Source organism: Calypte anna, chromosome 23 (assembly GCF_003957555.1).
Source record: "Calypte anna isolate BGI_N300 chromosome 23, bCalAnn1_v1.p, whole genome shotgun sequence".
Taxonomy (NCBI): Eukaryota; Metazoa; Chordata; class Aves; order Apodiformes; family Trochilidae; genus Calypte; species Calypte anna.
The window spans coordinates 5,771,986-5,799,611 of NC_044268.1; the positions used below are offsets into that span (position 1 = coordinate 5,771,986).

At 40.0% G+C, this 27,626-nt stretch overlaps 1 protein-coding gene across 2 annotated transcripts; it reads left to right on the top strand.

Moving 5' to 3' along the window:
- On the top strand, positions 1-27,443 carry KDM1A (lysine demethylase 1A). 2 transcript variants are annotated; one of them, XM_030464367.1, is made up of 20 exons: positions 1-377; positions 3,055-3,220; positions 8,010-8,069; positions 11,683-11,816; positions 13,165-13,243; positions 14,379-14,471; positions 15,226-15,332; positions 15,967-16,048; positions 17,178-17,272; positions 17,888-18,030; positions 18,338-18,428; positions 19,025-19,159; positions 19,292-19,365; positions 20,172-20,283; positions 20,648-20,780; positions 21,493-21,680; positions 22,049-22,163; positions 22,834-22,961; positions 23,458-23,604; positions 24,635-27,443. In XM_030464367.1, the coding sequence occupies exons 1-20, from the start codon at positions 93-95 to the stop codon at positions 24,818-24,820; spliced, it is 2,553 nt and encodes an 850-aa protein (XP_030320227.1). In that variant the 5' UTR covers positions 1-92; the 3' UTR covers positions 24,821-27,443. The 2 variants fall into 2 exon arrangements, with proteins under 2 accessions (XP_030320227.1, XP_030320228.1); XM_030464368.1 differs by lacking the exon at positions 8,010-8,069 and having other exon boundaries at positions 23-377.
- Positions 27,444-27,626: the final 183 nt, after the last annotated feature.

The window sequence follows — 27,626 nt, forward strand, 5'->3', positions numbered from 1 at the left end:
TCAGAGGAGGTGACGCGGGGAGCAGGCGGTGTCGGCGGGAGGCGGTGCGGGCCTGGCGCTCGCTGCCTTCTTTGTGCGGCGCGGCCGGGGCGATGCTGTCGGGGGGCAAGAAGGCCGCGGAGGCGGCAGCGGGCGGCGAGGGCGGGCCTGAGGTGCCGGTGCCTCCGCCCGCCGCCTCAGGGGCCCTCGGATCCTCTGCCGAGGGCGGTGTCGCCGCGGAGCGCACTCCCCGCAAGAAGGAGCCGCCGAGGGCCTCTCCCCCGGGCGCTCTCACCGAGCCGCCGGCAGCCGCTGGCGCCCTTGCGCCCGGCGCCGAAACCACCGGGATCGCCGAGACTCCCGAGGGCCGCAGGACGAGCCGCCGCAAGCGGGCGAAAGTAGGTGTGGGAGTGGGAGTGGGGGGCTGGGACGGGGCTGGGGCTGCGGGGCGTGTTGGGGTGTTGGGCTGCCAGGCCCCATCTCGCCGGGAAGGGCCCGGGGCAGCGGGCTGAGGGGCGCTGGGCTGAGCGGCTCCTCGGGCCTTGCTGGGATGGTGTGTGAGGTACGAGAGGTGCCTCGGGGCGGTTCGGGGCCTCCAGGGAAATCCTGCAGAGAGCTAATGGGGTGTGGAGCCTCGTATTGTCAGATCATTCTCACAAGGTTCTGGGGCAGTTTGTTCCTTTCAGGAGGGGCAGCAGTGTGCAGCTGCCGTCGGGATTTTGATGGGCTTCCTGGTCAGACACCGAGCCTGGAAAAGTGGAAAATAAAACCCCTCCGATGCTGTATCTGAGTTCTTACGATTTGCGTTTCCATGAGCACATTAATGTTGTTACTTGGGGTAGATAAATGGATGCAGATTCTCTTGAGGCCTTTGTGCTTGGGATGATGCTGGCATTACAAGGTTACAAACGTGATGATAAAAACATCCAATAACTTGGCCTTGTGATATGTCATTCTCTTACCTTATTCTGAGCATCTGACAGCTTTTGCCTTCTTTTATTAAACTTTTTCTTAGAAATGTTGTTGCAAAAGACTTTGAAGATATTGGCTGTGCCCAAGGCTGGGTGTGTTCCATGGGGAAGGTTAAACTACTTTTAGGAAGGTTTGGATTTACTGTAGCCAGGACACTGAATCTCTTACTTTTCAGAGCCCTTCCATGATGTGATAGCTGGACTGGTACTTTGCACATTAAAACTGCTAAGGAGGTCATTCTGGTGCATCTTCTAAACTGAAAGATGTTAGATGTACACTGGACATGAGAAAGAAATTTTTTATGGGGAGGGTAATGAAGCAGCAAAACAGGCTGCCTAGAGGAACTGGGAATGCCCCTTCTCTGGAAGTGTTAAAGGGCAGGTTGGATGGGGCCTGGGAGCAACCTGATCTAATGAAAGATGTCTCTGGAATTGGACTTGATAGTCTTTAAAGGTCCCTTCCAACCCAAACTCACCTGGGGTCTTCAGGGGGAGCATACCTGGGTTTTACCTGTTTTGTACTGGTTTGTTTGCAAGTAGGAACTGGTGCCTTTTCTGTGGGTTGTATTTCAGTGATGTTTCATTTGATAAGGGCATTAATCTCTTTTAACACAGTATATCCCCACCAGCACATCAGGGTAGCACAGGGTTGCCTGACTGCAAGTGTTCATGGTGTGAGCTCAGTTGAAGAGGACATCCAGATTAAGAGTAAACCTAGGGAAAAGTTTAGTTTTTTATTGGGCTTGATTGTTCTCGGAAACTTTTTGGAGCTTGGGGAAGGTGGGAGACTTCAGAGGGCTGTAGAACAGAGCTGGTTTGTGCTGGTTTCATTGTGATTTTCTTCAGAGTGGGAGTTCACAAGTGATCCTGGTGGTGCAGCATTTGCTGATCAGTGTGCAGAACTGGTGGTTGTGGGCAGGAAGGAGTTAAATATTTGAAAAATAACAGATCGTGGCACATGCCAGTGTTTTACTGAATTTTGGGTTCCTATACAGGAGCTTCTGAGTGGCAATTTGAATCACACCAACTATTGCCCTTTCTTAAAGACTGAACTGTGAAAGATCTGTAATTGCTTTGATGAGAAATGGGGAGTTGCTTTTGTCATCTTGTGGTAGAATATCTGACCTGTAGGATGTTGGAGGTACACTTAACAGGTTGGGGTTTTTTTTTCCAGTTTTTATCATGGCTACATATTGTGAGAAATGCTTTTTTTTTCCTTTCCAGTATGTAGGGAAATTCAACAGCTATATACAAAGCTTTTTTACTTTGGAAATAAAGCTTGATTTAATAAGCAGTATGAGATGGATCCTTTCGAGGTTATTTCTTGGGGTTTCTGTGTTGCTTTATGCTGAGGCAAAGGTTTTGTTACTGGTAATAATGTTTATTTTTATTGGAGAGCAGAATGAAACATACACAACAGTAAGAATATTTTTTTTATTGCTGTTGTGTTTAGTCACTATTGTGACCACCCAGGGGAGGAGGCACATGCGATGCACCATGACACTGAATGTCTTACTCTTCAGAGTTCTTTTGTGATGTGATTGCTGGACTGGTACTTTGCATATAAAAACTGTTAAGGAGGTCATTCTGGTGCATCCTCTGTACCATGGCAAAATTTCCAGGAAACAGGAGATTATCTGTGCAGGATATATATCTCTGTACAGGACACAGGTGGGTTTTTTTCAGGAAATGTTATATACAGTTCTGCTCAGCCATGTTAGTCAGGTAAATTCAAATTGGAACACACAGACTGAGGCAATTTGTTATTTCTGGAGTCTGAGGTGAAGGTGTTATTTCTGGAGGGAGATGAAGGAAAGGAAAAAAACCAGAGAGGTTAAATACACATCAACTGGTCTTGGTATCCATAGAAAGTTTCTCCTGTTGGACAAGTGCTGAGCTCATTTTCTTTAGTGGAGATAAGAACACACGGAACTTGTTAAGCTGTTGAAAATTTATAACATGGTGAGTGTAATAAGACTTTGGACAAAGTATCTCAGGCCACTTACTTTGAGCTGTGGGCAGTTTTGTTGTTTGCCATGTTCATTTTAGTAGTAAGACCTGAAGTCATCTTCATTGTGTTTATCCTCTGTTGTGCTTTTCACAGGTGGAGTACAGAGAGATGGATGAGAGTCTTGCAAACCTGTCAGAAGATGAGTATTACTCTGAGGAAGAGAGAAATGCTAAAGCTGAGAAGGAGAAAAAACTACCCCCACCACCACCACCAGCTCCTGCAGAAGAAGAGAATGAAAGTGAGCCAGAGGAGCCATCTGGTGAGTAAAAAGAGCCCTTCTCATCTGACACTACTCACCTGTTTTATGGCCAGAAGTTAAGCAGGATCAAGTACATCATGAATCCTGTGTCTGGCTTTGGTCTGGTTTTCAGTTGTTCATGTGTATTGTTTTCTTTGATGGCCCCATATATGGAAGGAGGGGAAAAATGCAGGAGACTAGACAGATAAAGATGGAATTATGCATGATCTAATTCCAAACTAACTTCCCATGGTAGATTCTTGTGATCCTTGCTGACTTGTCTTTGGGAGCTTGTTGACCAGAATAACCTCTGTGGCACTTAGCTGCCTCACCTTCTTGTGTACCAACATTCAGTTATTCCTTTGAGAGAAAAGAGATTAGATTTACTGGAGGAACTGTTATGCAGGAGAAACAATTTAATATACAGTGATTTCTGTGGCCTTAAACTATGACTCTGTTCTTAAGTTCTAGTTGGGTACAGTTTGCTTAAACCTTGGTGCTTTACTCCTAACCTTTGACAGATTTGGAAAGCTTCATTTCCAAATAAAACTTAGAAAGTTTTTTGTTCAGTCTTGTTCAGGAAGCAGCTTTTTGAAATTTATGGTGCTAGCATATCATTTTCCTGTCCATTCTTCCTTTGTTGTGTTTACAGCTTCCAGAATCAGTTAGGTTTGGTGGTGGTGTGTCACTCTCCTGTCTACAAAATTACACTTTTGCAAAGTTTAGCTGTCAGAGAGATTTCATGAGGTGATGTGTGTTGTGTGCCACTGGGTCATGCTAGGCAGCTAGACAACAGCTGAAATCCAGCAGCTGAACTTCTGCTGGTTCATCACTGGTGTAAATAAATGTTCAGTTCTGCTACTCAAAGTTGGCTTCCTTTTGGATGGCAGACTTGAAAATGTAGACAGTAAGACTGATGTCAGTTTGGGGATACTTATCTTCAGTTTTACAGAATATACTAAAAGTCCCAGTTGTGTTGTCTTTTAGGATTTGCCCCTGTAGCCTCTCCAAAGTTGTGGCTTTTGGCTCTTGGTTTGATACAGGAATACTGTAGCTCATACACTCCCCTGAGATATTTGCAGTGATAAAAATCCTCTGTACCCCTAGTTCTATCTGATTTATCAAAAATGGAATTCTATGGGTGTAATTAAGCAAATAACCTGAGTTTACTACTTAATTTACTTTAGACTTTGTGTTGAATCCTTGAGGCCTAATATTAATATACTTTTGCTATTTCTCAGATGCCGTTTTGTGCCTCTAAGAATGATTACTGAAATCACTGTGAGGCATAATCAGTCAAGGACAGTGTTCTGTCCCATGAAGGAAGGAATGTGGATGGTAGGCAGTAGCAGATTCATGCTGTTCTCTAAATGCAACAGTCTGTTAAGCAGTTATTCTGCAAGCACTGTATTTAGTAATCTAAACACAAATAATTGTAAAACATCTGCTTAGAAATAAGGAGATATCAGCTCATCATATTCTTTCTCTGTTCCTGAAAAACCTGTGAGAGGCATAAAGTAGTTATGTTGGAGCATGACTCATTTTCAGTTGTCATTCCATAGGTAGTCTCACTGCATTTTTAAAGGCTTCTGAAACTATACCTTGGTGTATCTCTCTGCCTTTGTCTTTATTAATGCAGGCATTAAGAGCATCAAGCCATCCCATGCTGACTGTTAAAAGGCATGGAAGCTTTTAATTTAAACAACCATTAGCAGGAAGAGGCACAGAGTCTGCTGGATATTGAAGAAGTATTTAAAACTGAGGTCTTGACTGTCTCTTTGTAGCAAAAAATGTGTGTTCAATAATAAATACTGAATAGGACAGCAGTACTAGAACATGATTGCTTATTGAAAACTTAAACTACTACAGGTTAGCTTCTGTATTAGTGCTAGTTTAGTTTCATTGTAGGCTGTAGGTTTTAGGTTTAGAACCTGCAGAAACACAGTAGGGATGTAAAGCTTAATTGTGCATACTTAGAAATGTAGTAATGGCAGTAGCTGGTATTTCAGTAGTCTGTTCTGGCAGCCACTTTGCAGTATGATGAGATGAGTGTTTTAAGTAACACACTTCAGATGACAGCAAAATGCTGGTATTATTTGGAGTGAGTTCCATTAATATGTTCAGTTGTGGGGAATTCCAGATGGTTTGGCTATGCAGGTTGTTGCACTCTGGATTTGCAGTTTTAAAAGGTGTACCAATATTTCATGATTAATTTCCTTTAAGTACTTCTTCTCTTCTTTACTTGAGAAATATTATTTGATAGCAAAAAGTTTCCAAACTCACTTTCATTGCTGAATGACATCTGTGTTCCTGTTTGCCAGTATCCTTTCTAAAATTAAGGAGCTTGCTGCTCTTGGTAATTGTTCTCTAAGGATCTTTTTTGTTTGACCAAATTGGATTCTCATTGCTGTAGCTTCCTGAAGATCTTTAACAGCTCCTGTCTTCTTAGTTTCATTAGTGCTCTTTGTGGTAATTGTGTGTTTCTAGCTGCTGTTTTCCAAGGAAGAGTAAGACTGAATATGATCCAGATTAATTTGTGAATTTTCAAATTTACTGGTGCTCTCTTTCTTTCATCTGACTTGTCTGTTTCCCTAATTACATTTCAGTACTCAGTGGTAATTGTGTGCTGCTATTCTTTATTTTGAGGCACTAGATGATCATATGGACTCCTTTCTAGACCTTCCTGATTGCAGTTCAGATCATGGCCTTATATTCTGTTGCCTTGAGCTTTTCATCAGATTCTGCTCCTGAACATGTTGTGTTCAGCTGCAATAATGTGATGTTAACTTGGAACAGCAGTTTGTTTGCTGCCTTGTTCCTTTGCAGCTCAAACATGACTTTGTTACAGGCTGCACTACCTGGCCTTGTTTCTCCATTTCTGTATTCAGACTGGGCAGCATCCAGACTTGTGTCTGAGCAGGCACTAATAGTGATGCTTTGGTTTTTTGACCTAACGTTGAAAATGGTTTAATTGTTATTATCAGAAAAGGAAAATACTGATACCTCTTTGTAAGTAAAACCAAAGGAATTCTGTCCCCTCTACTCGATGTCAGTGCTGGTTCAGTAACACTGAATGCCACAGGGTGATGTCAAGATCTTGTCAACTTCTTAATTTCTGGAAGGCATAAGTGTAACTTTTCCTGCAAATTAATGGTCTGTGCTGGAACATAAATATTGATGTCCCACTTGTGTTTGTCTCTCCCAGAATGGAAGCAGGTCTTGTAATGTTCCCAGCAAAATAAAATACTTGCAGTATAAGTGAAATGATTACTTTTCTCTTGGTGTTGCCTATGTACTAGTTCACAGAACCCTGACTTTGGGATTTCTGAGGCCTGTCAAAATACAACTATTTGTCACGGTCTCTCTTGTGAGTTTCTGAACTTCCCTGCTGGTAGACTGATTATATAAAGGTGCTGTCTATTGCTCCTCTACTGTAGCTGAGTGAAAATGTGTTTCTTGTTTCAGTTTCTATTTTATTTTATCTGTAGATGTGGAAAGTTACAGCATTCCAGATGTTAATCCAGGTTATGGAGGTATGAAAACATTTGATTTACTTTGTGTCTTGCCTTAGGGGTTAAATGTGTAGTTCAGATGAAATTATAAGTTGGTGTATCCCCTAGGAGCCTCAAATGACATTCTGGCAAAATTGTCCACCCAGTTTTAAACTCTAGAGTAATTTTAAGGACTGTGTGTGCAGCCTCAGGTTAGACCTTGCTCCTGTATGTTTGGAGAGGACACCTTGACCAGTTGTGCTCTAGGAAGTGACTGTTTCATATCTTAACTTCACCTCAGCAGTTTGTTTCAGAGAGGATTTGTTTGGGCTTCAGAGAACACCCAGTTTGCTGGCAATTGAAGCACTTGATATGAAGGAGCCTTGGTACTAAACCAACTTAGCTGAGCAGCATTTGGCCATCTCTGTAGTGTCCTGCAGCTTCCAGCTCTGTGGAGGTGAAAGACTTCAGGCAAACACCTCACTGTAGAAGGACGTTTCTTCTAGAATATTCTAGAAATGCTCTGTTCCTTGTTGGGTTGTAGTCCTGTCAAGAGTGCTATTTTGGACGTAAATGCAGGCTAAAGTAATTTTGAGACTTCTTTGGATCTTTTTAGATGAGTGCTTTGCCTTTCCTCGTGTTTCCAGCAGTGGATACATTGGAAGACCAAAGTCTTTCAGTGCTTGGTATTGATCACTTTCTTGATCAATAGTATTGGCTTGTACTTGGCTTCAAAGGTGGTCTTAGTGTGTTAGAACATTGTTGGTGCTGAAGCCAAAGTAAGTGGTCCTTAGCCATTCCAAAAAAAAGTTCCATCCTCAAGCTTCAAGGAAGGATTTATGGCAGAAAAAAAAAGAATAGGTGTTGCTGAAAGTAAGAGGCTTTTCAGACTGATTCCCATTGCATATGAGAAGACTTGGGAGTACCAAGGGCAAGATTATTAATTTCTTACATGTTGAGATCCATGGAAGCTGGTGCTATCCATCCACCAGATCTTGACACTTAAGAAATGCATTCAGATTATTCAGATCCGAGCTATTGATGAAGTCCATCACCAGTATTTAGCCACAAGGAATGCTACATATTGTGTACTACTTTTTTTCCTTTAAAGTCTGATGTAAAGCCTTCCAGTAACATGGATAACACTTCAGAAGACTCTGATAGAGTTTGGTGCCCTAGGGTCCAGACGTGATTCTCAGAAAATGGGTTTAGTTAGTTGGTGACATTTAATACCTAAACCGCCAACTGCCGAGCCTTTATGTCCAGTGTGGTTTAACTTATGGAGTAAGGTCCCTGAGTTCTCCTCTTTCCTTCCACAGGGCAAGCAGGAGGACTTCAAGACGACAATTCTGGAGGGTATGGAGACGGCCAAGCATCAGGTGAGGGTGGCGTTTGATGCTTGCCACTTAGCAGCAAGAGCCCCCAGGTTAGGGATTGATGCTTGCAAGTGCGCATGGGTGTGGTTGTCCAGAACTTAGCAAGAGAAATGGGAGATTTTAACCCCCCTGCTAAAAGTGAGGGGGATTTTCAAGTTTCAGTTGAGGTCTGTACCAACTGTGGAAAAAGGACACTGACTTTTGTTCAAATGCCTCAGGCCGATCTCTCATCCCTCCACTCCTCTCCATGTTTAGAGGAGTCCAAGCATACAAAAAGATCTTTCTTACCTAGCCAGTCTCTACCACCTAGAATGAGAAAGCTCTGGGCTTTAGCACAGTAGACCTTTTTTTCCAATTTGCTGAAGAAACAAAGCATGAGGTATCTTTTTGCTCCTTTTTTTTTTTGTAAGGGTTTGTGTTTGAGCTGTGTACCAATGGTTAGCCCAGAAGGTTTATCTTTTGGGGAGATTTATAGTCTGCTTCTCACTGGACTGGATTGGGAATGGCTAGCAGTATCCTCTTACTGTTTAATTCACAGAGTGGGTGTCTGGACTCAGTGCTACTGAAACTCTTCCTCCAGCTGCCACTTTTGCTCTCACCTGAGGATTGAGGATTAGGGTTTTAACAAAGGAGTTGAAGGCTCCAGAACCTAATCTGTAACTAAAAGATGGTCTTTTGGAAGCACATACAACTTCAAGATACTCCTCTAAGAGTGCATTATTGCTGTTCTGAACAAAGGAACGTAGTTATGTTTTGGATCTTATTACTTGCTCAGAATTTCTGACTATTACAGATTGTGGCCCTAAGGATTCATTGCCTGTTTCATTTTTTTTGGCTGGCATTGACTATTTGGAAGTTCTGTGTTTTACATTTTAAATACATGCTGAGAGTATGCTTTAGCACTTGTCTGATACATCAGCCAAATAACTTTCCTTCAGAGCATTTTTCATCTGCAGATGTTTCAGTAAATCAGTTTTCAGTGAGCAGAATCCTTCAAGATTTCTTCTTTGGGGAAGAAGATAATCAAAACTTCAGCACATTAGTTGCTGATGCTGAATGTCAGGAGGTGACAAGTATGTGTGTGAATGTGTGCTAAGAGATGAGAATGCAGCCTCAGCTGAGCCATGCCTACAGTTGTTAAAGGGTTGTCTGCCTCCAGGAAACTGTGTGTAGTTATTAACTGGTACTCCCTTTAATGTACTGCTTTCTTGAAACAGGCAGTAATGGTGTGGGATGAGGATTTAATCAGCCTAGAGTTGATTTAACTTTGAGCTCTGTAGTTGCAAAAGTGAATTCAAGAATAATAAGCTCCTATAATATCTTCTAGTGGTTGGGCCAAATAAAACAGTATATTAATAAGTAATAATAACTAGGCTTTTTCTAAATTCTGGTGTCAAGCCCTATTATGTTTGGGGTTTTTGGGTTTTGTTGGGTTTTTTTTTCTAAATATCAGTGTTTATCCAAAGATAGTCTAACTCTTTAGTTTAGGTATTGCCATAAAAAACCACATGGCCATAAAAAATAAGTTATCAAAAGACCCACCTTGGAGTTTTTTCCAAGGCTGGTAGGAATGCCAGTTCTTTGGCTTCTCGATTTGAAGAAGTCACAAGAAAGCTTTTAAAGAAACTGGTGAGTTGCCTTAAATCCACATATCTGAGAGTTTCTTGGCAGTTGAACACTGCATGACAGTCAAGGCTACTTAGCAAGTACCTAGAGAATTCTCACTCATTTTACTGTAAACCTGTGAGGGAGGCATTTTGAAAAGCCTGTTCAGCATTTCAGATCTTTAAGTGGCCATTCTCTGAAAATGGTGCTGCTGATTTTTTTTGCTAACACTTGATAATCTAGAAGCTGATTAATATCAACAAACCTTCTAGATTATTAAGTATCAGAGAATTGTTATCTTAAGTTCGATTTACATGCAGCTTTTGGGGTGTGTAATGCATTCATATGTAAATGTTTGCACAGTTGTTCCAGTGTTCAGCTTAAGGATGACAGAAGGGCTGGGGCATGTTTATTCAGTGGAGAAACTGAAGCTCTAGCAAAGTTTGGGTTTCTGTTCGTAGGTGACAAGTGGTGTCCATTAGGATTACAGATGGGCCAAGTTTTACTATCATTAATCTTATTTCATTGCAGTGCTCTGTAGCCTCTTACTAATTTCCTCTTCTTGTAAAATTCCTATAAATTATTACATACAGTTTTCTTTACTTTGAACCAGCACACAGGTCTTCTAATCTTTGCTTGTGAATGAATTTTGTTAGCTTTGCAATCATTTCTTTGCTTAGATTTTTTTCCTTCACCTTTGGGACATAGAAATGTTTGGAAGCTAAAGGTGTGTGTGGTTGCACCAGAACTGGAAGGAGAATTCCTGTCCCCAGTAGAGTGACATGGTTACCTCTAAACATGGACTTCAAACTTCCACAGTTGTCTTGGTTACTGTAACACACTGCAAGCTTGTATTTTCTTTGGTATTTTTAAAAATCTTTTGAACTCTTCAGTTTCAGCAGATGATCTTAAACTTACTGCATTACTTGTGAGGTTTTTTTTCCTCTGTGGGTTGCATTGACTTGTATCTTTCTAGATTCCATATTCTCTCCTCTGTCTGGCCTGATCTCAAGTTATTTCCTAGGACGTACAAGATTTATTTTCTTCTTGCTGTATTTCACATCTGGGTGCTTTATTATGTTCTCTGTGCCTGCAGGTTTGTCTTTCTGCACTCTACTTCTGCTGTACCACTTTATGCAGTCTTCATTTTTCACATTATATGTAGGGTAGCATTCAAATGAGATTGAGGAATGTAGGGTACATGGCTGTATTGTTATTTAATTGCCAGTGCTTGAACTGACCAAAGTATGGGTGCCTTGATGAATGAAGCCTTTCCACAGAGGTGTCTCCTGTGTATGTTCAGATTAGTCTTCTACATGTGGAACACTTAAAAGAAAAAATTAGAGATCTGTAGTTGTTGATTGTAGGAAACACTTGGAGAGTGGACACAGGAACAGGATAAATAGGGCTGTATTACACCACACTGCCTGTTGTGAGCATATGACATAGTCCAAAGGACAGGCTAAGATGGATTCTTGTAGCTTGAGGAGCTGAGTACAAACTGAACCTTGAAAAGCAGGTGAGAGGGGGCTGTGGGCACTCTGCTTCAGTCTTGCCAATCTTCTGCCTTGATTCAGGTCCAAAATATTTTTCATATTCTGGTAGAAACCAGAAACCACACAAATTAAGAACAGCATCTAAACCAGTTTTGGTTTATTGATACTATATTTTATAACTGTTATATATAATATTATATGTTATCTTGATATGTGCCCCAGACCTCCCCTTACTTTTCAGAGGTTTATTTTGTTTATGGATTTTTTTTGCCCTGTAGTAGAGCTTTTTTGTTGACCCTAGGTGATTCCTGTAATTCAGAGAACTGTTGACTTGGGAACCTCCATGTCTTGCAGAAACAAATAAAACAAATAAAAGGACTAAATGCAAGCATGGCACTAAATTGGTCACCATAGCACTTCAAGGACAGGGGCAGTGGGTAGGAATAGCAGTGTAAAAATCCTCATTTAGAAGTTCCTTTTGCAGTACCTGTGGACAACTTGTCTTTTTGTTGTAGGTGTGGAGGGTGCAGCTTTCCAGAGCAGACTTCCACACGACCGCATGACATCTCAAGAAGCTGCCTGCTTCCCTGATATAATCAGTGGCCCCCAGCAGACCCAGAAGGTGTTTCTGTACATCAGGAACCGCACCGTAAGTTGATGGGAAAAGTGTTGATGAAGAAAAGGATAGGGCAAGACTTTTGGGTAGATTTGTTTTTGTTGGGTTTTGAGACAGTGGGGCTTCATTTCTGACATTTTATTGTGCTCTTAAATTGCTAAGAGAGGTGTGGTCCAGTCCTTGATGGAAACAATGTTGTAAGGCAGAATAAAAAATATTTAGTATATTTATAATATCCAGAGAATAGTCCAACAACCATCACAACTCTGATTCAGTTAATAGAGCTCTTGAAAAATAAATAAACAGAAAGCTGCTGCAAATGTTCCTTTACTTCATCTCAGCTTAAGGAAGTCTCTGTAGTATATTTAAATAATACTTTTTATTAGTAGCCATTTGCTGTAATACTGAGGCATCAAGCCAGTCATGTGGTTTATTCTCAGAAGAGAAAAATTACTTCATTAGCTTTGATTTTCATAAAAGAAATTGTAAAGTTGAAGAAATAAAAATGCTTCTGAATGTTCTACTTCCATCCAACATACAATATAGAGAGAAGGGGCAATATTAATGTAATTCATAGAGGAGTTCATTCACTTGAGTTCAGACAAATGTGCCTGAAGTTTAAACCTTATTAAAGTTTCAGCAGTAGTGTTGTGTTTTGCTGATGATGCTTTATAGTTGTGACAATGCTTTTACATTCTTCAGCACACAAAGAAGGTTCAGGTCTTTCTCCTGTTTGTAGAAAAGTGTGTTTTAGAAAACTTAAGTCATGTTAGAAGCATTAGCAGTAAGAAAGCAAGAAATATTTTGAGAATTGTTTTGTTACAGCTATTTCTGCTTCAGTTTTGAGCTGTAACTGTCCTCTAAATGTTCTTTCTTGTGTAAATATGGCCAGTGAAGTCCAGGATAGTGTTACTCATCAAAGGATGATTAAAGGTGTGAGATAAAGTTCATAAGAGGACTCATACTTCTGTAGCTTTTACAAAATAATGTGAAGTTTGATGCCAAAAAGTCAGATGCTGGGTGATGTTGCATGTCCAGTTTAAATATCACACATACCACACTTGCCATGCAGCTGAAAGGAAGGCTTTATGTATAAACATCCTGGTGCTTCCATTTTGTAGGTTTTGTTATTTCAGTCTATGTTTTCTTGTATGAGTGACTAGGAGGTTGCTAATTTGATGCATTTCCACTGAGTTGAAATGGTGTAGGAAGTTAAAATCAGTGATATTCATCTTGAAGAACACTGGAAGGCAAAGTTCAGTGCAGCTTGGGTAGTGCTGCCAAAGTTTTAATTCTTTCACCTAACAGTAACAAACACATGTGGAGAATACCTCTTTTGTATTGCTTAATATAATGTGTCTTATTGTTTGTTTAAATACAGCTGCAGCTCTGGTTGGATAACCCAAAGATTCAGTTGACATTTGAGGCAACTATTCAGCAGTTAGAAGCACCTTATAACAGTAAGTCACCTTTTACTGCCAAAACCACATCCTTGCTAATTCTTTCTTTGGTTTTGGTTGCTCAGAATTGAGGGGACTTCAGGCGGGTCCTTTTATTAGTGGAAGTCCATCAGTGTTCATATAGAGAATGTGATGTTGCAGTATGCTTATGGTTCAGGGCATATTAGGGTTCTTTTTGTCTGGTAAAGAACTACATCCCTAGCAGCATTCAAACAAGCTGGTAAAAAGATGGGTTGTTACACAAGTTTCCCAGCAAGTAAATTTACATGAAGGTTCTAACATTTGCTGCAACTTCATGGTGGTTTGCAGCTGTGAGATTTTCTTAATCATAAGGTTCCTGGGAAGCAGTAAAAGGTTATGTAAAGCATAAACTGAGTGGCTGTGGTGAAAGAAGTAAGAGAGTAAAAGAGCAAGAAGTTAATGCTTTGAAATGTTGACCTTTGCACTCTTCTCCAGAAAGTTCCTAACAGACTGAAAAAGGGTGGAGGGGAGTCACAAAGAGAGAGTCATTAAAGAAGAAAATAATGCTGACTGTAACGTGGATACACTGTGAATTATTGCAAAATAGTGAATTATTGTGTTTAGAAAAATGAAAACAAGAATTCACTGCTTCAGTAATGGGTTGGCTTAGTACTGGCAAATTGCATTACAGTTCCATGTGAAAATCTCCAGATTTTTGTAGCCATCCAGAGGGACCTTGAGAGGCTCCCTGGATGGGACCTTGAGCAGCCTCATCTAGCAGAAGGTGTCCCTGCTCATGGAGGGGGGCTGGAACTAGATGATCTTCAAGGTCCCTTCCAACCTTAGCTGTTCTGTGATTATATGGTAGTCAGTTTCAGACAAGTTGTTCTTCCACACTAAATAAACAGAAGCATTTAATGTCCTATATAACTTCTCAGGTAGTATTCAGAACTGTAGCATAGCATGGGAAACAGTGTCAAAACCAGCAAACCTTAACCTCAAACCTTCACCTTCTTCAGGATGGATTCTTCAGTAGGACAGCTACAGTCCAGAAAGGGATGTGTTCAGGGTAATTTTGCTGCATTTCTGCTGTGACACATTTGCTTTAAATATGTTTTCAGTACACAGGTGCTGACAAATGTACAGAATAATTATAAACATTACCATCTTCCAGGTGACACAGTGCTTGTGCACAGAGTTCACAGCTATTTGGAGCGTCACGGTCTAATCAACTTTGGTATCTACAAAAGAGTGAAGCCCCTTCCAAGTAAGAAACTTGAAATTTGTGTTTAATTGTAGTTTTGTTTCTTGTTCTGGGATTTGTTAGGACAAATTTTTGAGTGCTTCTTATAGGATTGTGATGGTGAGAAAATTAAGATTTTTACTATGATTTTTACTAAATCATAAAAATATTTTTAAAACTTTTAAAAAGCTGGAAAGCCATCTGGCTATCATTGTCCATGAAGAATCCATGTATTTAAGTAAATAACTTTAAGAGGCAAAATGTTTGGAAATCTGTAGATAATTTGGTGCCTGTCACAACTTAATGAGTTATCCTTGTTTCTTATTTGAATAAAAAAAGACAAACACATCTATTAGATGCTCACATGACACTTGAATTTTACAATGCTGAACTTGTCTGTCCTGTTTAGGTTTTATTCTGGGGCAGAAAGAAATAAAACCATGATATTTTGTCTCATTGTATGTAAAAAAAAAAAAATCAGTTTCTTCAAACAGTTGTTCTTCAGAAGTATTTTTCCTCTTGTATTGGTCCCTGTCACAGCTGGAGTAATTGTGTACTTTTCATGGACCTGTCTCATTAAGAAGTGTGAAGTGTTTCACTGTTCCCATACTATGTACATAATTACTTCAATTTTCATCTTGTGGTTTTTTTGCTTTGTTTAAGAGCTTATTCTGCCAGAACTAGTAATGAGAGGAAAGCTTCTCTGTGTTCTCTGTATCTCTTCAGTGCCACATAATTGTACATCTAGAGCCTGCAGCTTATTTTTCCCTTTTTTTAGCCAAGAAGACTGGAAAGGTGATCATTATTGGTTCTGGAGTCTCTGGATTGGCAGCAGCTCGCCAGCTGCAGAGTTTTGGGATGGATGTCACAGTTCTGGAAGCCAGGGTATGAATTTCTGTGCTGGTTTTTTTTCTACGTTGTAAATTACCCAGTAACCACATTTAGTATTGGCATAATCCAAGTACCCTAGTGCCATGCCCAAGATTGGGAAGCCTGTGTGTAGCTACAGACAGTAAGAATACATATTGCTGGGTAAGTAATAGGTAAATAGGAAAATGAGTGTTATTCCTAAGTTAGTAGCATATCAGAGAATCAGACCCTTTCTTTCCTGAATCTAAACCAGCCTGTTGGTTCGTGGTTATCTTGGTTGATAGCTGGGTCCAGAGAACAGATAAGTATGATTGGCTGATGGTTTTTCTAACCCTAAAATTTAGTTTTTTCTAGCACAGTTGAATCACTTCCTACAGAGCTTTTGGATTTGTGGTAGAAAGGAGTAGGAATTCTACTGTAAACATAGTTAAATCTGTCTAAATTAGGTTAGGCATCTTTTTCCTTTTTTTTTTTTTTTAATGCCATGTTAATGTTCATTTGCAGAGAGTCTTGGAAAAGTGTACATTTTCTTTATTGAACCTTTGGATAAGGGAATACTTATGCCATGTGTAGGAGGTTAAGTGATGATATTTCAGTGAGATTTATTGCTGAATGTTACCAGAGGTTTAACACATTGTGCTTTTGAAAGGACCGAGTAGGAGGAAGAGTTGCTACCTTTCGGAAAGGGAACTATGTTGCTGATCTGGGAGCAATGGTGGTAACAGGACTAGGTGAGTTTTTCAAAATATAAAGGTGGGAGGAAGAAAACTGGGGTAAGATATTACAAATCTGAACCCTGATATTATTTCATGGCCAAAATAATAGAGTGTTTTCAACTGTTTTCAACTGCCTCAGTGGCATTTAGCATTTTCCATCAGTGAATCTTGAGAACAGATAGTAACCCACTCTAAAAGTTGGGATTTTTGTTGTTGCCATAGCTCTTGGTCACAGAAATCATACATGGGTTTGTCACATCATCAAGCTATTGAAGATCCATTCTTTTACAGTTTGCATGTGCTAGGTGGAATTCTTTGCTCTTTGGCATGCTGTCCTTCTGTATGTCTGTTCCTTTGCCCAGTTCCTTTAAAGTGATATTTGCACTGGATTCACTGCACTTGCTCAGCAGCTTTTTCTAAAGCTCTTTTTCCCACTTTTTTCAGTGGATTCTGAGCTTGGGTCCCTGGGCTAATTTTCTGGGCAGCTCTCTTAGTTGTTCTTTTGGATCTTCTGAAGTGTAAGCTGAGACTGAACCTGGAGAAGTAAGATTGTTTAAGTAGCTAAAAGCAAAGTAAGTAAGAACAGATACATAGCAAATTTACAAGATGGGAGAGACCCCAAATCTGCTAGATTGCTTCCAGATCTGTTTAGTTACACTTGTTACAGGTATGGTTTATGTCACCTGTTGGAGTTCCACCAATATTTTTAGAAATTAAGTTCTTCAGGTTCCTTCTCAATGTCAGCACACTCCCTAAAGCTCCTGAAATTATTTTGTGGCTTTGGGAGCTTTCCTTGGCTTTACAAGCACACTGCTCACAAACATTTAGAATATATGTTTATGGCTGTAAGTTCTGATTCATACTAAGGTTGCTGTCACCCCAGAACTCCACTTTTCTTGTCAGCCCTTTTTGCATGTGGTCCTTTAAATGTTGGTGGGCAAGGATTTTTTTTTCGTGACCTTGTTGCAAGAATTGCTGTGAAGACCAAACCTCAGGCAGTGTTATGCTACTTCACTGGAATGTATTTTGCCCTGGAGTTGATGCATTTAGTCTCTGAAATAGCTCTAACTGCAGAATTTTTATTGAAAAGCAAGCAAACTTTGCAGAAGTACTCTATTAACTAACTATACAAAATATTTTCCAGGAGGAAATCCCATGGCTGTGGTCAGCAAACAAGTGAATATGGAACTGGCTAAGATCAAACAAAAATGTCCACTTTATGAAGCAAATGGACAAGCTGTAAGTCTGATGCTGTTTTCATGGAAAAAAAAATGCATCCAGTGCTCTCGTGTGGTTCAGGAATGCAAAGGTCAAGTCAGTGGTGGGTGTATCATTGGGAAGGGACAAAAAAGTTTGCATTTTGAAAGCTTTCCTTATAGTTGCATTGTTCATAGTAGCTTTGTTGAAGTATTTTGGTAGATAAAGGGAAATAGTCTCACAGTTGTGAAATACATGTTTTACTTAGTATAAAGCTCAAATATGTTTTAATACTGTAGGTAAAAATGATGTTATATAGCTACAGAGTTATGATTGTTATCAAATGTGACTGACAGGATGGCATGGGGGAATCTTAAGTGCACATCAGGCTAAAGGGGAAGCTTCAGCATAAAATTCTGAAGGGGAGCAGTGTCAGTAAGGGAAGGTGATAAAGGTCTTTGGGGCAGATTTTCAGTTCTTACATAACTGTCAGCAGGCATCGAGATCCTGAAATTGTGCAGCACTGGAGATATATAGGAAAAGTTTGAAATATTCTCATACAGTGTTAAAAAATGAGTAATCTTGAGATTTGCTCTAATCATCATGTAATGTGCCTTCTATAATGCTGCAAAGAAAGCTTGTTCTTTTGGCTCCTAGGTTCCAAAAGAGAAAGATGAGATGGTGGAGCAAGAATTTAATCGTCTGCTGGAAGCCACCTCCTATCTCAGTCACCAGTTGGATTTTAATGTGCTCAATAATAAGCCTGTCTCCCTGGGTCAGGCTCTGGAGGTTGTCATACAGTAAGTGACTTCTCTGATTGTGGCAGACTTCACTGTTTCATGGAAGATTTTCCAAAAGATACCTGAAACAATTGTGATGCTCCTAGGATAAGCACTGACCACTTAATACAGCTCTTTGGCCTCTGCTGAGTTCTCCTTTCTGTATCTGTTGTTTAGTGAAGCAAATTATGCCAAATATAATTTTCTAATTGCCATACAAGTATTTACTGAAATAACCCCTCACATGTGCTTTTATTTCATTACAGTGATTAGATTATCTCAATAACAGGATTTTTTTCTGAGCTGACTCACTTTCCACCTTTTCCAGATTGCAGGAGAAGCATGTAAAGGATGAGCAGATTGAGCACTGGAAAAAAATTGTGAAAACACAGGAGGAATTGAAAGATCTTCTTAATAAGGTCAGATAGTGACATTTAGGAAAAGGGGACAGCTCTGTGCTCCTCAGAAAGTGGCAAAAGATGCATTAACTTCCATGGAAAAATATAAAAACATTTCCATTAATGTTCTTAAATGTATCTTGTTCATTTAAGACCTGCCTAGAAGCAATGTTAGCTCAAAGGAGTCTCTCTTTTTGAGGAGTAAGTCATTAGACACAAGATAAGACAGAATCTGATTTTCAGTGTAGAAGCAGTGTTTTGGGCCTACTTACAATGTTTTTGGTTGTGGTAGATGACATCTTTACTTCTCCAAGGAATTATTTCCAATTGAAAATACCTGGGGACAGCTTTCATATCCTAAGTTATTTGCAGCATATTTTGTTAGAAATCAATAATGTTGAGTTTGAGCCATGTTCTTTGCAGTTGGGTGATATTTATTGTGGTTTCTTGGAGGTAGAATTGTATGTAAGTAACACCTGCCAAAACCAGGAAATCTCATTGGTATAATGGCATTGTTTAAGTTGTGAACATTCATTTTAAACAGTAATTGCCTTAAAATCTACCTTCCCTTATTTTTTTTTTCTTTCTTCTCCCTTTTCCTTCTCCACCTGAAAAAGATGGTGAATTTAAAAGAGAAGATTAAAGAACTTCATCAACAGTATAAGGAAGCTTCAGAAGTGAAGCCACCCCGGGATATTACAGCAGAGTTCCTTGTGAAAAGCAAACACAGAGACCTTACAGCTCTTTGCAAGGTAAAAGTAGAGACACATACACCAGATTCTTCCACTGTTTTACGTTGAGATTAGGTCCAAGTGATGCTATGTGATGCCTTTTAAGACCTTTTGCAGTCAACTGATTTTAATGTTAGTCTTTACTCTCTTTAGGAATATGATGAATTGGCAGAAACACAAGGAAAGCTGGAAGAGAAATTACAAGAACTTGAAGCCAATCCACCAAGGTAAAGATGAAAATTATAAAGTAAATACTCAGGAAAGCAGGTTTTTTACCAGTTCTCACTGAGCTCCAAAAATGGTGTGGTATGCTTCCTTTTAATTACTCTAGCTCAAGGTATTAGGAAGGGACAAACAAGTCTGATCTCCCTCACCTTTAGCTCTTACCTTCTTTGGTTTCAGAGGTGACAAAAACATTTCAGTGGGAATTCTGGCTGTAACCAGAGACTGATCTCAGGAAGCCTTTGAGATTTGTCATGGTTTAACCCCAGCTGGCAGCTCAGCCCTGGGCAGTTGCTTGCTTACTCTCTTCCAAGGGGATGGGGGAAGAGAATCAGAAGGGTACAAGTGAGAAAACTCCTGTGTTGAGAACTGACATTTAATAGGTGAAGAAGAGGCAGTGAACACAAGCAAAGCAAAACAAAGACTTAGTCACTCCTACCATAGGCAGATCTTCAACCTTGTCCAGGAAAGCAGGAGTCCAAAACATGTAATGGTAACTGGGGAAGGCAAACACTATCACTTATCCCTCCCATTCTTTTTCTTTCCCCAGCTTTATATCACTGAGCATGGTGCACTGATGTAACTTTTACTTATGAGTCTAAAATTAACTTAGAGTATCTTGAACTTCACTTTGAAAATGTGAATTCCCTGGTTTTTGACACTCATCTTTCACAAAGGAGGTCTGAACATTTATTCTCCACTAAGCAGGAGCTCAAACAAAAACTTGGATTAAATGTTCAAAATCAATGCATTTGCAACATCCTGCTCTGGCAAACTAACTGTTTTTTGTATTATGTTTGGTTTTTTCTAGTGATGTTTATCTGTCATCAAGAGACAGGCAAATACTCGACTGGCATTTTGCAAACCTAGAATTTGCTAATGCTACACCCCTATCTACACTTTCACTGAAGCACTGGGACCAGGTACCTAAATAATGTGTTAATTCAGCAATACACTAGAATTTAAGCTGTATTTATTGAACTTTATCAAAGTTAACTGTTTCTAAATACTTAAGTGCTATCTGATTTTATGCAGTTGCTGGGCTCTTAAGTGGTTATTTGCTGATGAAATCCCAGACATCTTTTTATTAGTGCCAAAACAACCTCTAATAATTATGTCTGTGAAAGTTCCTGTATTTAGGGCTTAACTCATAGACAGGAAAGATTTCAAATTTGTTTGACTTGCTGTTAGAGAACAAGTCTTTGAAAAAAATGTTGCCATTGTGTAGAGCTGCTGATTGTTTTCTGTTGAATTATGTGAGTACATTTTTATGCATTTTAATTTCAGGATGATGACTTTGAATTCACAGGCAGTCACTTGACTGTGAGGAATGGATATTCCTGTGTGCCTGTAGCCTTGGCAGAAGGGTTGGATATTAAATTGAACACAGCAGTTCGACAGGTTCGCTATACAGCATCAGGTAGAGGAAACCAACTGCCCTGGAAAACTGCTGAGAGAACAGGATCTCAGCAAATAGATTTCAGTGCTTCTGCAGATGTGAAAATTGACCTCATAAATAGTCTCTCAGTGCATGTTTTGGGTTAGATAAGCAGCCACATTTCTTACTGTGATTAATTGTAGTAGGAAGCTGGGGGTTTTTGTTCATTTCTGTGATTTTACTTAGTTCTCTTCAGTTGTTTCAGAATTTACTGATTCACAAATGCACATTTATTCTTCTGTTTCCTTCATTGATTGAAACATTTGGAGTAAGTGGTCTTGGACTGCTTAAGACTTGGTGCCACAGGATCTGGTAACAGAAGTATAAATAAATGCAATATGGATTCAAACAAATGGGAGGAATATGTCTTTTTGATCTTCAGAACATTGGGCTTGGGAAACTGCCAGTTGGAAGAGCAACTCCATGAGAGGCTCACTCTACTTGCTCTTTATTTATGCATATATTTAAACATAATTTACTGGCCTTAAATGAACATTTGGGTTTATGGGTGTTTTCAGATGCTGTGTAAATTAGTTTCTGGAATGTGCCTACAACTTAATTATTAGTGTAAAGCTGTCTTCATAAACAAAATGTTTTCTGATATGGATGTGTTTTTATGGTAGTTTCTTTAATTTTGAATCCAAAATTCTTGTCTCCTGGCCTACTAAATGACTGTTTTCTCTCCATTTTCCAGGCTGTGAAGTGATAGCTGTAAATACCCGATCTACCAGCCAGACCTTTATTTACAAATGTGATGCTGTGCTGTGTACTCTGCCCTTGGGAGTGTTGAAACAGCAGCCTCCAGCAGTGCAGTTTGTGCCACCTCTCCCTGAGTGGAAAACATCTGCAGTGCAGAGGATGGGATTTGGCAACCTTAACAAGGTGACTTGGTCTTTGAGGGAGCTGCAGGCATTGCAGTGGGAGTTTGGAATGGTGGATGGGAGGAAGTACTTTTCTTCTACTTCTGTTTTGTTGAAAGTTTTCTGAAACTGTAAGAACTCCTTCTTGTTTTACTGCTCAGTTTCAGAAGTAGATTGGTGCAGTGTGTCTGCAGTAACTTGTTAACCAGCAAAGTTTTGAGAGCATAATAACTCATGGAAGGGAAGGCAGTGTGTGTTTTATGAATATGCATATTCACCAACTTTTCCTTTCTTGACCTTTCCAGTGGTAAACAAGGGAGCCTAATTGCCTCCCTCCCCCCTTTTTTTTTTCTGTGCTCTTCATAACTCTTTGATTCTTTCTGTTTCTAGGTTGTATTGTGTTTTGATCGTGTCTTCTGGGATCCAAGTGTCAATTTGTTTGGTCATGTTGGTAGCACCACTGCAAGCAGAGGAGAACTTTTCCTGTTTTGGAACCTGTACAAAGGTAGCTTTGGTGCATGTTTCAGATTTAAGAGAGAACAGAGAATCACAGAAACACTTTTTAAGATGCTGTTAGTGTTCAAGTACAGATACAAGATAATATTTATATTTACATTTTGTAGGAGGACAAATAGAAGCAGAAAGCACCATTGGCTTCCAAGTAATTCTGTAGTAAATTAGGGGAGAAGATGGACAGTAGGAGTTTGCTAATGCTGAATTCCAGGCTATGTCTGTTAAATTGCATTGCTACCTATCTACTTTAACACTTGCTAAAATTACATGTTTGGAAAGTATTGTGTCCCCATAAGTTTAGCCTAGATGACTGCTAGGTCCCATTGGAAACTCCTGTGTCAAACAGCTGATGTCCTCACTAAAGAACAACTTTCCTCTGTCCTGCATGCTGTACTTGCTGATGCATGTATTTAATTTTTAATACATCAGTTCTCTTGATAATTCTAAATAATACTATAGCATACATTAATCATTTTTCTTTTGATAATTTGATATGATGGTGGAAGATTTAGGACTATTTTCCTTTGGTTTCTTTTAGTTTTCAAGCTCATGATTTAGCTGCAGATCTGAGTCTGTTCAACTTGAGCTTGTCTGATAAAAATGCTTGATTTCAGTAATTCAGTTGTGTTTTTCTCTCCTTCCCAACTCCCACCCAACCCCAGCCCCAATTTTGTTGGCCTTGGTAGCAGGAGAAGCAGCAGGGATCATGGAAAATATCAGTGATGATGTCATTGTGGGACGGTGCCTTGCCATCCTCAAGGGAATATTTGGCAGCAGTGCTGTGCCTCAGGTTAGTGCAGACAGCATTTTTTGGTAACTCCTCTGCATTTCAGGATGCATGACAATTCTTAGTAGTTTGACTGCAGTATTGAGCTCTTTGGGTTATGCTCCACCTTTTGGTTGTTCAGAGATTTTGGGGAGGAGGGGTTGTTTGTGGGTTGTTTGTCCTAGAAGTAAACACTGACTGAGAAACTTGCTGTTCATTTTGGCAAATTCAGCTACTTACAAGAGACTTCACTGAATAGAAAAATTAGTTAAAAGAAAATCAGTTCTTTCCTGCTTCAAACCAGAACAAGTAGGTTCTGGTAATATATTGGAAAACAGACCAAAGACACCAAAGAGGAGTTACTTACTTTGTGTTATCATGCAATAAAACTTGCATTTTCATGATGAGCATTTGCAGAAGGACTTTGTGTCTTTTGTTCTTGCTGTTTTCTTCTTTCCTATTTTAAACTAACTGTAGAACTTGCACTGTGTCACCAACTGAGGTTTCTCTCTTGTCTCAGCCTAAGGAGACCGTGGTGTCCCGCTGGCGTGCTGACCCGTGGGCCCGAGGATCATACTCCTATGTAGCAGCTGGATCTTCTGGAAATGACTATGATTTGATGGCTCAGCCAATCACTCCAGGACCAGCCATTCCAGGTGCTCCTCAGGTGAGAGATCTCTCCATTCTTTTTAGAAAAACCTCAATAACTTTAGATAACTTGCATTTTCTGATGGTTAGAACATGTAAAATACTTACTGTCCTATCCATGGTTTCTTCCTTCTATGTTTGGTGTCATTTATTTACTAGAAGAAGAGTGGGGTTTTTTATTCAGAAAGTCAGTTTGGAAATGCCTGAAGAAAGTATTATATTATTATCCCTTTCTTGTGTTTCATACTCCATATTTTTGGTGTCCATCACCATATTTGGGTTGTGCTGATTTGAAAAAGGGTGAAAGATGAGTGAGATGGAAAGGTCTCTCCCAGACAGGGAGCTAACACAATGAAGATGTCATATCAAAGCACTAACAGAGAAGGATGTATGGCTTTTGCTTTATTTAGGGTTTTTTCCAGTGAAAAAATACTAATGAACATAGTTATGGATAAAAATGATGTTCTGCAGAGAATAATATATGAAAGTTTGCTTTTCTCCTACTTTTTATGACTCTGTCAATATTTGTTTTAGGTTTCCATTTAAGGAAAACCTGCTACTTCAAGTGAATTGCTGAAGTTTTTCTTTGCTCTCTGTGCTGCAGTTCATGTTCCAGGATCAGAAAATATCATTTGTCTTAAACAGATTTAACAGTTTGGCTTTAGAGTTGTAGATACAACACTCAAGTGCTTTTTCTATATATGGCTGGAGACATTAAATCTCCCCTGTTTATCTGGTTCCAAAAGTACTGGTTTTCAAATAGAGCTTTACTGTCTTTGTATCAAAGCAAAGATGCTGGCAAATAATTGGAAAATATCACCTCATGTTACTGTCATTACAAGTGTGAAGCCCTCCTGTGAGATGAAATGCAGATATAAGCATTTCCTCGGTCATTTCCAGGACAAGTTAAAATATTTTTAATACAGATGCTTTTATGTGTGCCACCTTCTTGTTAGTGGGGACTGTGGGGTGATTAAAGAACTTTAAACATTCTTAAAGTATCTGAAAGAACATGGACAAGCCCTAACAGTGTTCTCTGTTCCCCCCAGCCTGTCCCTCGCCTGTTTTTTGCAGGAGAACACACAATCCGCAACTACCCTGCGACCGTCCACGGGGCTCTGCTGAGCGGGCTGAGGGAAGCTGGGCGCATTGCAGACCAGTTCCTGGGGGCCATGTACACCCTGCCTCGCCAGCCTACACCTGGGGTCCCCCCCCAGCAAGCTGCCACTATGTGAGGAAAGCAGAAGGTGTCAGAAGAGGAGCGAGGAGCCCGCAGTGCTGCTCTTGTGGATGCTTTGGGATGAAGATACTCACACAGGAACAGCACCTGCTGCAAGGACTCAGCCATGAGTTACTGTATGGTACTTCTGTTAGAATGGCCTTAAAAAATCAGCCTTTGGCTTGGCATCCTCTTAGAAAATCTCTTGCAGCTCTTTGAGGTGCACAGACACCTTTACTACCAAGCTGGTCAGGGACTTTTTGACCCTGCAGATACTTTTTGAAAGTCAAGCTTCTAGCTCCAGGTTTTTTTAGGGTTTTTTCCTACCCATACATGTATTTGCAGTTTGGTAATGGCACAAGGCCTTCTAGAAGCTGATTACTACAAATAGGGTAGAATTTATGTAAGCTTCAATGTTGTTTGGGGTTTTTTATACTTTTTGTTTTGAAGATTAGTAGTTTTTCACCAATTCTGTTCTTATCTGGCATTTGAGAAATGGGTGCAGCTGTTTCCCCACCAGTAACAGCAAATCACATCTCTTCAGAATGGTTCACTGGTTGCTACACTATATGCATCCTGTCTAAGAAAAAAAGCTGGTATTAACTAAGAATGTGCTGACTATATTATTTTATTAAATACTTTCAACAAAAGAAATAATCAGAATTGAATATTTGTAAGATAAAACCCAGAAAATTTATTTGTATTTGTTTCTATAGAAATGGAATTGTCTAGACAGTAAGTTAGGTGCAGAACTAATCTCTCTTTACTTCCTTGTACTGCACTCTCTGTACCTGTTGAATTTATTTCTTTTAGCTTCATGAGATGATGTTGCAGCTGTCATTGCTATGCTTCTGAAAATCTCTTTGGTTTGGCTGCTTTTCCAAATATTTTTCTTACAAATTCAGCACTCAGAGTATTCCTTTCATTTCAGAGAAGTCTTATTTAAACATTTAGGTCCCTTTTGCCCTCTCCTTCTTTCCCCATTTTGCATTAGACCATTTCTATTTCTTTCAACTTTTGTTACCCTTCTCTTTCTACAGTTTATTTGTCTCTCGTATGAATATAGATTCTGTTCACACTGGTTTTTCTATTTTTAGTTTTTCTATTCTCACTCTCCCTGACCCCATGTCTTTACACTGTCCAAACTTCCTTTTGCTCTTGAACCTGTTGAGGACTGGTACCTCCTCCTCTGTAATGTTCATCTCTCTGCAGTTACATTGCCCACACTTCTGAATGCACACAGAAATGTCACTGCAGCCCCTACTTGCTTAGATATTTATCTCATCATCTTTGGCCACAGACTCTCCATCTTCTAGCATTGTTTCTTCTGCTGTTTTCTTGTGTCTCAGTAGCTGGAGATCATTCTTCCTCCTCACTATGTCTGTCTTCTGTTTGCTTTCTCATTAGATGTTGGTATCTATGAGGCAGTCCTGACAGTCTGTGAGGAGGGGGAGGACTCTGATGTAGCAGGAGTAATAAATATATTTGTCTGTCTTGAGGTGTCAAGGACTAAATTTGAAGTGGCTGGACTGGGGGGACCCTCTGTCCCAAATCTCTGTCTGAATTAGTGCTCCCTTCCCCAATCTCTGACTTTGAAAATGTTGTTCCTACTTGATCTCTTTATCAAGAGGGTTATCCCTGAGCAGCACAACTCATCCTTGCTTTCCCTTCCAGGGGACAAGACAGACTTGAAGTGGGACAGGAACTGGAAGTACAACAGGGCATAGAGGAGGGATGCCAGGGGGTGACTGAGATCAAACAAAGAGTAATTTGAGACTTAATTCTACTTGACTTATGTTCAGGTAAAGCTCAGCTCCACTACCCAGAGAAATCCTGTTCCATGGTGAGAGGTGTGACAGACCTTTAAAATCCACCAAGAGCTGATCCTGCCTTTTGGCTAATCTGACCTAAGATGGGAAAAGGATCTGAGAATTGGGGTGCTATTTTCTGTAACCAGGCTTCCAGGTCTCCGTATTTGTGGGGTGGTTTGCTACTGGGATTAGTGATGGTGTTGTCTGTCACCATGAGGACTGTTACCCCGTTTGGTCTAGCAGTGTCAGAAACTCAGAACAGCACTTCTGTCCCACTGAAAATCAAGTAGTTCTCAACACAGCTAAATCATATCTTTTTCAGGCAAATATCAAGCAGTTCTGTGTCAGCCTATAATGTTATATTTGTTCTGACTGAGACCTCAGCAGATTATTCAGCAGACCAATTCTGTCAAACAACACAGTAATTGGTCAAAGATAAAATTGCCAAACAAACTTCCTAGTGCACATTGTCTTTGGTTTTGACTGAGTGGGGACAATGCTTCAGCTGACAATCAGACTGTCCTGTTCTTCCTTTTCAAAGAGTTACCTGAAAACTGGTGACCACTGTACTGAGAAGGTGGAGATGGAGTTTAGTTCCTACCCATTTTGAAGGTGTGTGAGGACTTGGTGGCTGTGAGCACATGAACAGGAATGTCAGGAGGAGACCAGGAGGCCCTGTGGCTTGATGTAGCCTGCTAGTTGCTTTCAGAGTGTTTGTTGGAAGATGCAGTCAGTCTGCACAAAGGTTTGCTTTTCTCTGTTCTCCAAATGCCTGTGTTTTTGTCAGGTGCTAGCATCTACTTTGCAATAAACTACTGTTAGTTCAGAGTCTTTGTGTGCAGTCGTTGTGTGGAATTGAGAATATTTGCTGTGGTCTTGCCTATAGTGGAAATTGATTGCAAAGTATGGGTTCTTGTTTTGTTGTCTTGGCAAGTGACAATCATAAACCTCAAGGAGCAGCTGCACTAAGGTGCTTCAGTCTCTTTTTTTATTAGGAATCTTTTCATCTGA

What these genes read in the sequence shown, in the direction of transcription:
- KDM1A (XM_030464367.1), top strand. Translation starts at nt 93, where the DNA reads ATGCTGTCGGGGGGCAAGAAGGCCGCGGAGGCGGCAGCGGGCGGCGAG. An exon ending in ATGAAGCAAATGGACAAGCT is followed by an intron (nt 17,273 to 17,887) that starts GTAAGTCTGATG and finishes TTTGGCTCCTAG; the next exon opens with GTTCCAAAAGAGAAAGATGA. An exon ending in GGTTCGCTATACAGCATCAG is followed by an intron (nt 20,781 to 21,492) that starts GTAGAGGAAACC and finishes TCCATTTTCCAG; the next exon opens with GCTGTGAAGTGATAGCTGTA.